Here is a 13559-nt window from a genome sequence, read left to right on the forward strand (position 1 = left end):
TTTTTGGCTTGTTGAAACATCAATAGGTCTCTTTCCATTTGTATTTGAAAAGTGAATTTCAAACTGGATACTACAGCAATTTAAATGTGTGCTCTCTTTCTGTTAAATTCCTTTACTACTTATAGGCCTTTGTTTACTATTTTTTCAGAGGAGTTCTACTTATCAATTTATGTATGACCGTAAAGGAATTTCATTTTTCATACTAAAAAAAAGTATTGCACTTTCATTTATAGATAGTTAGAAAAACCAGGACAATTCTTCTATCCTAATGTTACTAAACTGTATCAAATAAAAACTTCCATGTAGATTTTAAAGATACTTAAAAAGAGGCATTTTATTGGAATAAGTTTAAAAGCCCTTTTATGCATTCTCTCCTATCTCTTAACACCTTTCCTGCATTGCACGCTGGCTTAAGAGTCAAATAGCTAGGACTTCTGACTGAAAATAAGTGAAATAATGTCTTTGAATTTATGATTTTTTTTATTAATAAACCAACAATGGTCTCGCAAAACTTTGTTGCAGGAAGTGGCATATTTTCCTGTGTATAAGAGTATTACAGCACAAAAAATGAATACTTACATGCAGTAAGAGGTACTACTCCCAACCATGCAAAGGCCACAAGTGTATAATGAAACCAGTATCGTATTGCTGTGCCAATACTCGTAACCAGTCCAGCAAAGATGTCTTGGATTGGAAGCCGTGAAGGCATATCTGGGGAATAAACTGTGTAGAAAAGGCACTTATGAAACAGTTCTTCCTTTAAAGAAGCATTTGTGTAGAAGTCCTGACAACTGCAAAATGTTTGTATTTGGCAAACGCTTACTAGAAGAATAAGCACATTTTATAGATTCCCAAGAGATGACCCCAAACAAATAACAAAAACCCCCAAACTTCACATGACACATTTGTTACATTGTGTGCTGAGTGGAATGGAAAAATTAATAAACTCCATGCTAATTTTTCACTTGGAGAAGTTTTCTTAATAGCGTTATTTATCAACTGTAAACTCTGATTATCTCAAAATAAGCTCAAGCCTGGAAAGAAAAGCAGATTCTAAATTCAGTAGCCCTCCCACTCAGCACTACCTCAAAGATATCCCTGTCTGTTATTTATAAACTGAGTTCAAGGAAAGAGCACAAGGAACAAGAGCAATTAGCAATTTTGCATATTGTCAATTTGTTTGTGCTAGATAATCTAGATCCTACTTGCAATGCAACAGCACAAAAAAAAAATCAGCAAAATGAAAGCACCACACAGACAGGAAAACTGAAGGGAACTGATTAAGCATCTACAGACATTGAAATTTACACAGAATGACTTCTACTTTCAACACATATCTATTTTATACTATGTAAGATTTCTTCTAAGGTCACTCCCATTACAGAACATAATGCAAATCTCCCAGCCTGCACAGACATTTTCATAATAGTACATTTTGTTGACTTTTTAAATTCAACACCTATGTATTACATAAACCCATCCCTACTCAAAAGCCAAGAAAAACACTGACAGGGCTGCTGCTTTTGCAAACAATTAGAAAACACCTATCTCTAACATTTTCATTAGATTTAGTTAGCTTCCACACACTTATATGGACGCCAGCAAGTGCTAATACGCAGTATCAGTAACAGATTTGAATAAAGAAGATAAACTACAGTTAGGAGTTGCACAGAGACGTTGCTGCCTGGATGTTTAACAGCTATGTTGGAAAGAGCTGAACTTGAAGACTTTAACACATTCAATTAATGGACTATATTTTAAAACATCACATACTTTTAACTACATAAGGAAACTCAATTTTTCTAAGAACTACTAGGGAAAAGTTTTGCTCCCCTCTCATGGACAATCCTTTGACTTAGAAGTCTGCGAAATACTGCTTCATGCAATCTACCTGCATCCTACCTTTTCTCTAATGAACTTCCCTGCTACCTTTACCTACATTCTTAGCAATCCTTTTACTAATCTCAGAGAAGAAGCCTCTACAGGAGAAGAAACTTCTTCTTTTCTCTCCAGGGACATTTCCCTAAGTTTCTGTATTGTAAAGAGAACCCAAGAACATAGAAAAGCAGTATCAACATGCAGAAGTACCCAAAGAATGTGGAGAGTTTGGTGCATTTGAACAACACGTGGATTACATTTGACACAAAGTAACAAAACAATAACCATAAGATTATATTTGACACAAAGTAACAACAAAACAGTAACCATAAAATTATATTTGACACAAAGTAACAACAAAACAGTAACCATAAGACAAATAGTAACTGGTTTTAAATTTCAAAGGTTCTTAGTTGTCAGGTATCTGGCAAGAACTGGAACTCATAAAAAAAAGGACTAAAAATATAACACTAGGGAAGTGTAGCTGTGAGAACACAGAGCAGTAAACTGAAAGCAGGACACAAATGTATTTTGACACTGTCTATCAATTTACAATTTTCTTATTACAGAAACAGATTTAGTATACAATTTGGTAGTACCATTGAAAATGTCCAGTGAAGACTTACTAGTGATCTCTCAGCTCACACTGAACAAACATTCTGGAAAATTATGACAGAAGAGAAGCAGACCTTTGTTTAGGGTGCTAAAAGAATACCTACCTAGAGTATATTTGTTACACATTTATGGTATGACTCAGACAAAACTGAACTCAGCAGATACTTTCAGGCATATTTATTTCATTTTCAAAAAAAATACATTTTGATCAACACTTTGGAACTGCAACAGAGGCTACAAGGAAAACATTTACTTTGCATTAATGATTTATTTGTTAAGGGGAAGTTAGGAAGGTTTAAAGTTCTTTTAAAAATGCATCTTTCAGGAATTTCTGAACACTCACACAGGGGACTGTAAAAAAGGATGCCCATCCTAACTCAGTACACCTGAAGTGGTTATAAATGTTAGCACCTGTACATATTCATTTTTTAAAAGGCTTTAGGATTACAACAGAGCATTCAAATAAATGCACAATGGAGCTACTACTCAGAGAAGACAAGCTACACCCCCCCAAATTTTAACAATTTGGTGATTTTTTTGATGATTTCAGGAGCTGGGGGCAGGACAGGGGTGATATTTTCTGAAACACAAACATTTGTGGATAAATCAGATATATAATCATTATGAACTAGTATAAAATACTATGGAAAGCTGTCTGTAGTTTTCGTGTTACTGGCCAGTAGCATTTTGAAAATGCAAATCTTCCCCCTAGAAGGAAATAAAGATCCTAAATGTATTTTCCCACTTTATGTTATACCTTCAGATTTCATGCCTCCCATAAGTCCCTTCCTATAGTGCATCATCTTACCTTCCACGGAGGGAAGCAGAGCTGCACAAAGACACTAAAAAAGCAACAGCCTTCTGACACATGCTGTATCAAAAAAAACCCTACTACTATTTATTACGAAGGCTCAAATTTTTTTAATAGTCTTATTTTTCTCCACAGCTGTCACAATACAACTGTATCCTATTTCATTTCTCGCTCTTTCCCCATCCAAGTCAGCCTATTTATCTGCCCATAACTTAACAGGTGCATGCCTAGTGTGGAAGCAAGCAAAACCTCTTTCTTTGATTAGGTAAAACTGTCATTTAGCCTACTTCACAGAATCTCCATATTTACAGTCCTCTTACCCACAGATTTTGTATTTCCTGTTACACCTGCAAGCCATTTATATGCTACCTCAACCATCCTTGTGCACTGATAATGAAATAAGACTATATAACTCATAAGTAAAAACCATGTGTTTTATAGCTCATGGGTTAAAGCACTGGTTTGGTAAAACAGGGGTTGTGAGTTGTTCTTTAGGTTGGGCTAGATGATCTTCAAAAGACCCTTCCAACCCAAACCATTTTATGTTTCTATGTTTTACACCCTTGAGACATATGCAGACTTTGCTCCGGACTGCTACGGTAAAAGGAGAAAAACGTCCCCCCTTCTCATGCAAGCCATGGGTCTAACAAAACATACAAAATGACACTCGCATGTAACTCAACTGCATGTTTACTTTGCACTCTGGAGCTGGCAGCAGACATGTCAAATTATGTGCCAGCATGTAGTATTTTGTTTCAGAAGTTTACGTTTTTCCAAACTAGACTTTCTAGAAATGCTGAAGCTATGAACTACTGTATTAAAGACTGTCAAAATGAAGAGGTAAAAAAATTAGCCCATTATATCTTTCAATAAAATCTTAAGTACTTTAATGATGAGCCCAACAAAATGGGTCACTCATTTTAGTATAATTACATAGCTTCTTACAGATAATTTTGTACAAAATTAAAGATCCAAAAGTTTGGAACTTAATTTCCTAAGTGTTACTACAAACATGCAATTACTACGTGATGGTTTTTGCACAAGTTACTTAAAAATATTAATATATAATTTAGTATTTCACAATTATGTCAGAGTAATACTCATTTTTCTTTGCCTCAAAATCCATGAACCATGAACTCTTTCACATTAAACCAGACATGCTAGACACATCCAGAAGGTTTTAAAATGATCAAAAAATTATCCAGGTTTATGGATTAATTTAAAAAAAACAACCACAAACCAACAACTGTAAGTATTTAACACGGAGAATCTCAGTGTGCTATAGGATATCTTAGGAGCTCAATCAATCCAAATGATTCACAGGAACAAATGGTTCCTGATCCAACAAACTTTCATATTAACTGTTACACATGAACAAAGATGGCAAACAACAAGAAAGAACAATAACAAACCAGGATTACAACAATACAAACAGCAAGGTCCAAGTGCATGCAAGCCTTGAATTAGTATCTTTGCATGCATAAATCAAAAGTTTTAATCAGATTATAATAATTTATAAACTCAAAACATCCTACCCATGTGGCTTCCTTCCATTTTACAATCTTTGTATTAACTAAGCTTGTGACATCATACCGACCACTTATCAGCAATGCAGCTGCTTAGGAAGCAGAGGAATGATCCCATCCCAATCTCCAGCCAAAGATCAGGCTAGTCTACTTCCATGTTTGTATTTTTGAAAATATTCATGTTAACTTTACCTTCTACAGAAAAGAGAAGTTTTGAAAACTATCTTCTCATGGGAAATACAGCCTCACCTTCTTTCACGGGTCAGTGCTTATGAATGTTTAGTGTAACATCAAGAAGAGTGCATGTGTGGGCAGAAAAAGAATATAGAGTAGTTGCTCTTTAAAAACTAAGAAAGAAAACATATGAGTTAAAAACGAACAAGCCCCTTGACTTAAAAATAGTCCAAAGCTACTTTTTTTTTTTTAAATAGTTTTATTAATCCATAACTTGAAGAAATGCAGAAAAGGAATGAATTTTAAAACACATAAAATTTAGCTTCAAAGCGTGCATTTGAAAATCGAGTCATTTGCCTACATGGCCAAACATTTTTAGAGAATGATGCTATTATTCAAAAGAAAAATCAGTTCCTTTGTACTCCTGCCAAGATGCAAGTTGAACCATCTACTCTTTCCTTCCTTCCTTTCAAATAGTACCTAACCTAGTAGTTCAGGTGCTAAAGAAGTCACAAGATGTTACAGAACTTAAAGAATATATGCTCTAGGAATATTTTATGAATGCTCCATATGCAAAAAGTTATACTAGCAAAGGAGCATTTTTGACAGAATGACAGCAACAGCCTTAAACTAACCAAGCTAAACTAAAAGCAGAGTTGGTGGTATTACTGCACCATTATTCTCAACTTAGTGCCTGTCCTTTGAAGCACAGATACCAATTATGTACACGCATTTATGTGACCACATCCCATGGTGAATTAACTTATCTGAAAGTGTTTTAAACCTGGCATGATTATAGGCCAGGTCCAGCTTTGTTCTGGATGACTGGCATATACATTAATCCCACCTCTGCCTTATCATTCTCTCTCCTGCACCTGTGACTCACTCTCTCAGCTCCCACAAGCAGATCCAGCTTCCAGACTGGACATCCATGTTATCTTCCAAATAAAGGGGAATAAGAGAAACCAAGGAAACCATAACTGCATGAGTGTTGGGTGTGAGGGAAACAATGGAACAGGACACACTGGGTAGAGAGGGCTGGAGGAACCTGTGCTAGGTACATGACCCACGCTACCACTGCGTGCAGCCTGGTAAAAAAAAGAAAAAAGCATGCTCTACGATGTGGAAAGCCAAGAACAAAACATTATCAGCAGAGGGTGCTCAGTCTGGGGAGTGGCCAGTGTGTGACAGGAAGATAAGTAGACCTTTGCTAGCAGCTGAATGTGGAGAAAGTACTCTATTACATGGGGAAGAAAGAGGTTCACTTACTACCAATTTCAAGGCTCCTATGACAAATGGTAACTTGTTAAGCCACAGTAATTCAATTATGTTTTCTTATATGTCTGTAATCTGCAACTACATTACAAACTGTGCTGGTAACAGCTATGTCAGTCAAGGATTAAACTGCAGGAACACCTCTGTTGATAAGGGCAATGAATAAGCTTTCTAGTATCAATAGTAATACATGTATAAAGTGCATTTCATTTAGATCTTCTCATCCTCTTTTCTCTATATTCTAGGGAAAACACTTTACACTTGTCTTTTTTTTTTTCATACAAAACTAGAAAGTCTTCTTTCTTCTTAACAACTAGTAAATCACTGAAATGCAGTTTTCTGGTCTTGCACACTAAATTCTGTAGAGGACCTAGGATCAGAAAGCAATTTTGAAAGTGGTTAATTAGCTTGCAGGGAGCTCCAGAACCAGGGATTGCTCTTAATTTGCAAAGCTTCCAAAAAGAAGCAATATAATGCCTTTATAAAAATATTTAACAAATAAAACCTGCAGGCAGATGACATCTTACATTTCTTATGCAGGTCTCTGTATTATTTAAAAAGAATCACCTGAAAGCATTGCTGTGGTCAACATAAAATATGCTGTTCCCCTCATAGGGGTAAGACAGAGTTAATATTGTACTTTTCACTGCTGATCATTTAAAAAATGGTCTAATGTGTTTAATTAATTGTTGGCAGAAATGGAAAAGTCTGAGGTTCAATATACAGAAAGGTAGATTACGGAATTTTTGGAACAGAAGATATATGAAATAAACCATCTGGCTCTTTAGCCTTAGGTTTCTCTACCAATGTACAAAACTAGTAAAAAAACCCAAACAAACAACAAAAACAGGTGAGAGGGGAGCAGGGATGGGATGAGCCCTCCATCCTTCTAACTGGGACCAGCTACCCTGAAAAGGACCTTTGATTTTTATTGTACCACACACCTAAAGATGATGAGGTTTGGCTATTTTCCCAACCCAAGACAGCTTCTACAGTGGAGATACTCATCAGCTAAAAAAAAAAAATAAAAAATTGTGTATCTGCACCATGAAGAACTGAGCTCAGCAGCTGTGAAGAATAAATCAGCACAAATAAACTTAATGCAAAAAATATGTAGCAAAAGAACCACTTTACCTGTTCAACATGCAATAAGTTGGCAATACTAAATAACAAGCCAAAGGACCTCACTTATTTCTGCTACTAGTGGTTAAAATGAAATTAAGAATCCTCTGGGAACTATACAAAGATACAGCCATTCTTTATCGTAAGTTGCCTAACTCATCTAGTTGAATCTAACATAAATGGTGATGTAGTGCTGGGTAGTTATTGTATCTTGACTGAAATGCAAGTGGAATAATTATCATTTGCATTATCTGTCAAGATCATTTGAACTGAAACTGACAAAAGTCAGGGGGTAATGTTGCAGGTGGATAGTTCAAAGGTAACTGAACACTGGTTTTCAAATTCAAATTCAAATTTTGCTGTGGTTTCACCTTAACATTCAGACTTCCAAACACTCAAATTTATCAACGAAGCTGAAAACACGGCATATGCTGTAATGTTGGCCACAAAAGAATGGGACTGAGGCAGTCAGAAAACATACAGAATAATACTTCTTTTACGGCTCACCTAAGATTATGAAAGAACCAGATTATCCATTACTTAAACAATTCACACAGTCTGCAATAATATGCATAAGAACAGCAATTGAAACAAGAATATATAAGTTAAAACACAAGTTTGGATCTATCATGCTGAATGAAAAAGTAATCACTCCATCTGTACCAAGAGAAAAAAGAAATTCTGAAAAAATAGCAGTAAAACATACTTACTTGGTGTGAAAGCAAATCTGTGCTTACATAATTCACAGTATTCTTTTCTGCTGTGTTTAAGCCACTGAACTAAGCTGCAATAAAAAGTTATTGTATTAATACACGCTATTACATCTCCCCACCTTGTCCCTCCATTAAGGAAAACACACCGATTCTCTGTTTCCAAACATAAATCAGGATACTGGTACTAGCAAGCAGGACTTAAATTAGCATGTTTATTAAGTCCATTTAGGCCATCAAGTAAGTTTCAAAAAGTAAAAAGGGTAAGCTGACTACAAGTAACAGTAACTCTTCAATTACATCACTTACATTACTGATAAAGTACATTATTGCAGTATGTTATTAAAAAGGCTAATAACTCAAAGCATATATCCTGACATGGACACCCACTAGTGACACAAATCCTTATAAATATTTCAAGATATGACATATATATGCACACAACTAAGATTTAGAACTGTTGCATTTGTGAAAGAATGGCTATTAAAATACCATCAAAAGGAATGTGTGCTATAGACCAGAAATACAGTTTTCACTTTAGCATTTCCCTGATCCAACATACACCACAAAATGACCAAAAAGTACTAGGGTATTTTTTTTTCTTGCTATGAGGTTAGATGTTCTTTTTATTCACAACTATAAGTGGGCAGAAAAAGCCCCAACATACTGATTTTTCTGCTTAGTTTTCATAAAGCTGACATACGAGCAGAACTGTAGTCCTAAACACAAACAATTATCAGTACTTTCTTTTCATATACAATTACTAAATTCTTTGTGAACTGTAATGAACCATCATGTAAAAACATCAAACCCCCTAACGTATTTCTGCTGAAAATTGGATTTTCTTGCTAGTTAACCTTAAGACTTAGGAAGTATTGTTTTTAGAAACATAATAAATTTTTTTTAATAAAACACATTAATAAAACCTCTGCAAACACAGAACTCACCATTCCTGATGAATAAATTTAATACTGCCAGTACACACACACGGATGATAGAGGGGTTTCTCAGGTGTTCCTTCAGACCGACAGACTCTGCATATATCTGCTGACAAGGACATTAAGCTTATTACACTACTGCTTAAAGAACTCAAATTTACAAGACAAATTATACAATTATATTCTTGAAATTTTGCCATGTAGCAAAATGAAGCCAGAATAAATTGGAAGAGGATGAAAAGACAGATTTCATCTGATGCAAGACATGAAGACTGGGAGATCACCTGAAAAAGCAACAAGAATGTTATCTGCCTGATCATGTTATAAAAAAACCCCAAACATGTCCTCTTATATTTCTAAGAATTCCAGGAAATAGACAGAGTAAAACTACATGCCGAGGTGCTCTTTGCCTAAAAAAAGTTATCACTAAACCAACACATAGATTGTTAAGGATAGTATTCCTGAAAGTGGAGACTTTGAAATGGGAAAATTCCATCTGATTTTTGAACAAGTTAAAGGGAGGCTGAGCAGAGGAGATTTACTAATGTCTAACACTGACTTAAACATGCCATTTGCTACTCTTGAACCTAACATTGATGTTCCTTAGTGCTCTTGATGAAAGGGAAAAAACCCCACCATAATAAACAGAAGTAGGTATTTTGTGAGTTTGCTACCCAAGTTGAATAAGGCCATCCATCTAGCAGTCTACAGTCCAATCACAAGAGGAAAGACATTTTCTATTTCTTATTTCAACTTCAATAATATTTCAATAGTCAAAAATAGTGAAGAAAGAAGGTGTGGGAACATTTTCTTACAACTAAAGATTGCAAGATGTTTTGTGGACAAAGAAGTGAGTGTAAACCTCTCCCTCTAAAGAGGAGATGTTTATTTTAACACGATTCAGTTATCCAGAGCTTTTAAACACACAACTAAATATAAATAAAAATCAAGTATTTTATTTACTTATTGACAGATGCATGGTATCTTCCCTTTACTCCTCCTTTTACTGCTATTAAGGAAATGAACACAAAATGTCACAGAAAAAATAGAAGATTTAAGTTTAGAATTTTCTCTTTTGTTAATTATTTCTCTATCAACCACCATTCAGCAAACCTGCAAGAGTGTTAACAGATACACATCAGAGATCTTTGTTAGAAAAATACCAACTTAAAGTGCTGATGTAAGAATACTGAAAATATGCAATTTCAAATCTGAATTACCTATCTTTGTTCTGGGTTGAAATCTCTGAAAGCTAAGGTTTTCCTACAAAAAGTTCCAAAAGGTATCAAACATTAAAATATGAATGTTTTTCTACAGAGATGTCACAATATGACCATACCCATAGTTTGCACAGTATTAGAACAGTTTGTACACATAGAGCATAAGAATGCAAGTGATTAAAAAAAAAAATTTCTATCTATAAATACAGATATTTGAATTCATCCACGCAGGCCGAAAACCTAGAATTAACAGAAATATGCATTCAACACCACATCAATGATGCTACAAAGAGACATAAAGAGTAATTCTGCCACAGCCAGATCGAGTAACGACATATTGTTGCAAACATCAGGAGCCCCTGGTTTGTCTGCCGACAAGAACGACCAGAACCGCTGTATCATCTAACAAATGGTTCTTTTATCACAAAGAGTATTTCCGGACGGCTGCACTGGACAGGTCTCTTCAACTGACAGGCAGGACCTACCCACTAGCTGTGGCATGCCCACCTCTCTCCAGCATTCTTTCGAACAGAGCTATTTTGCTGCAGTAAGTTGACAATTTTGTACACAGGATCAGCCTCACTGAGGGTCAGACAAGCACTAGAGCCAGCACAAGAGATGGGATATGAAACCACTGCTTTAAGAATATTCTCTGGCACCAAAGAAAGCAAGTTAAAAGCACAATGATCTCTGAAAGACCCACGTAGCTCTCTGAACCCACTTGTTAATGGTCCATTGGCTTTCACCACAGACTTATTCTTAAGACACTCTCAAGACTGTTGGGAAAAAATATAATTTGCTTTACTGAAAGCAAATTAATTCTCTATTTGGAAAAGGATTTCCTCCGTTAGCTTACTAAAATAAGTTAAACTTAAATTTTATTTTTTTAAGAGCTATGAGAATTTTCTAGATATTCCCACTTGTTTTGTAAATCCAAATAAACATATTATGAGCGTAACAATCTGGATTGTTAAGCAGCCAATAGCTTTGAAACAATAAACCCTGCTGAGGGTCAACATGTAAAGCTATGCACCTTATGACCTACTGTCACGTTCAGAGGGAATTCCACTGTGCAATAGATGCTATTTGTCTACTTGCACACACACTTTGCATCTCATTCTTCATATGCATGTGTTTTGGAAAGAATGACCTTGGGTAATACAGCCCTTTTTTGTTCCCCCAGAGAATGATTCTCTGCCTATCGCCTCTCTTGACTGAATGTTCGCCACTGTAATATCCAAAAGTGAAGATTATGTTATTTAGCAACAAACTGATTTAACTAGAAAGATACAGAAGTACCTCTTGTCACCAAAACCTGGTACCTGGTGCTTTCAGGTGCTACGGAGAAGCAACTCTCACATTCATTCCGAGGCGAAGATGCTGCCACTTAGCTCTGACCGTTATTACCCTGGACTGCCTCTCTTATCTGAGCTCTCACCATCCAGTTGAGTTTCCTAGCTCCACAACACAACTCAGTCAAGCACGAAACCCCTCAGAAACACAATGGCCATAACATCGTCAATGGGTTATCAATAGTTAGGAAAGCCCATCTGATGCTTTGCAGCAGAAGTTCAGGCGCACGATAAGATTAGAGCACGGATTTCCGCTTCCTTAAGGCGCTAACGCCGTCTTTTCTGCTACTCGTCCGTAAAGCTTTCTAACCTTGGGAAGCCTCTTCAGCGTGCTGGCAAGTGTCCTGAAATTCTAATAGCGGGAACTGAAGTTTGAAACTGTAGATGAAGTTGTTACATTCTAGTGGTATTTATGGAAGGTGAGTATATAGATTAGTTACTTTCATCCTACTACTGGGAGCTTCTGACGGTAACATTGATAAGACTAGAATATAGTATCTAAGGCTACACGTATATGTGCCTGTGTGTGTATATATATATAAAACCAGAAACGTCCAAATTCCAAGCGTAGTTTAACGCAAAGGTTTAGCTAAAGGAGACAATGCCTTAGGATGTAACTAGCAGCCCCCTCTTCCTTCTCTTCCTGGTCTCTCTGTTCACGTACTTAAGTCCTGTAAAAGCAGGTATGACCAAAGACCACCACTGTTAACGGCCTGTAACAAATTATCAACCAGGCTGTTCGAATTAAATCCACCGAGATGGATTTACCAACTAAAGGAGTAGTGGGAACTCAACAGCAGGTCATTTCTGAGTATCCACTTCACAGTGTGCAATAATCCAGGTTTTCTGGTCAACCAGAGGCCAAGCAATCCAAGTTTCACTGTGCTGATTTCATCAGTGTAAGTAATTGTTGGTCTGCACAGGCCCGACAGAGTTGCAGCAAGCGGTTTTAAAAGTTGTTAGATTTTAAAAACGCTAGTATTTTGATACACCATCTGTTTTCATAAGTACTAAAGATGTCTACAGCACAGCCCATGGGACATTTCTACAAAGGTGCTGTCTTATTTCACCCGGTGTTTCACGTTTTTCCAGCTTTTTTTTCCTTTTTAATCCTCTCAAGCTGGAAAATCAAGCACCACTAGATAAAAAGCTACATTCGAAACGATGCCAAAGTAACGAAAGCCAAGACACAGAAGACTTTCCTTGGAACTGTCTTGCTACCGCAATATATATTTGTAGTTATCGCTTAAGACCACAAACAAAGCTCAAACACTGCCAGAAACACAGCACAAGGCACATCCTTTATTTATTTTGGTTTACACTACAATATGAAGTCCTGGTTTATGAAAGGTCTGCCTTATCAGCTTGAACTACATAGTTCCTCAACATTATCTGAGCAGAGCAAAAGTGCTGACAAAACATATCCACATTCGATCTCGAGCAAAGCAATACCCTTCAAGATGGAAACTACACGTTAAAAAAACATGACCGGGATCCCTCCGACAACTTCCTTTTTCAAGGCGAGGTAAGTTACGATGTCCTAGTCTCTCGCATAAGACACAGAGAAACGTGTTACCTCCTGCCTCGCTTTCCTATTTCACTTTTGCAGGGCGGTTTTCCAGCACAGGTAGCAAAGTTAACCTTGACAAAGGTGCAGCAGCTGCCATCACCCTTCGGCCGGTAGAGTGGAAATTTAGACCTGGCCGAGTGACGGGGCCGGGCACCACAGAGTCTGCCGGACCCCAGAGAGCCGGACCCGGGGTCGGGAAGGGGGGGGGGGGGGGGGGGCGCGGGGGGGTGTTTGGGGGATTTGAGAGGGAGGTTCAGCCCCCTCCCGGCCTCCCTCGCCGCCCCCACACAGCACCCCCCGCCTTCTACCTCCCAGCGCCGGCATTTCCTTTCACAAAACCTCCGTCTCGCCCCCGAACCGCCCCCCCT

At 37.1% G+C, this 13559-nt stretch overlaps 1 protein-coding gene across 5 annotated transcripts in view; it reads right to left on the reverse strand.

Moving 5' to 3' along the window:
• Positions 1–9186, reverse strand: part of MARCHF6 (membrane associated ring-CH-type finger 6) — a 44433-nt gene extending 35247 nt beyond the window's left edge. For 3 of the 5 annotated variants that reach the window (XM_075052054.1, XM_075052053.1, XM_075052052.1), the window contains exons 1-3: positions 9059–9186; positions 8112–8185; positions 580–723 (exon numbers count right to left, since the gene is read on the reverse strand). In XM_075052054.1, coding sequence (XP_074908155.1) covers positions 580–723; positions 8112–8185; positions 9059–9171 — 331 coding nt within the window. In that variant the 5' untranslated portion in view covers positions 9172–9186. The remainder of the gene's footprint in view (positions 1–579; positions 724–8111; positions 8186–9058) is intronic. The other 2 variants (XM_075052056.1, XM_075052055.1) reach the window with 1 other exon arrangement.
• Positions 9187–13559: the final 4373 nt, after the last annotated feature.

The sequence above is a fragment of the Buteo buteo genome, chromosome 20, assembly GCF_964188355.1.
Source record: "Buteo buteo chromosome 20, bButBut1.hap1.1, whole genome shotgun sequence".
NCBI lineage: Eukaryota > Metazoa > Chordata > Aves > Accipitriformes > Accipitridae > Buteo > Buteo buteo.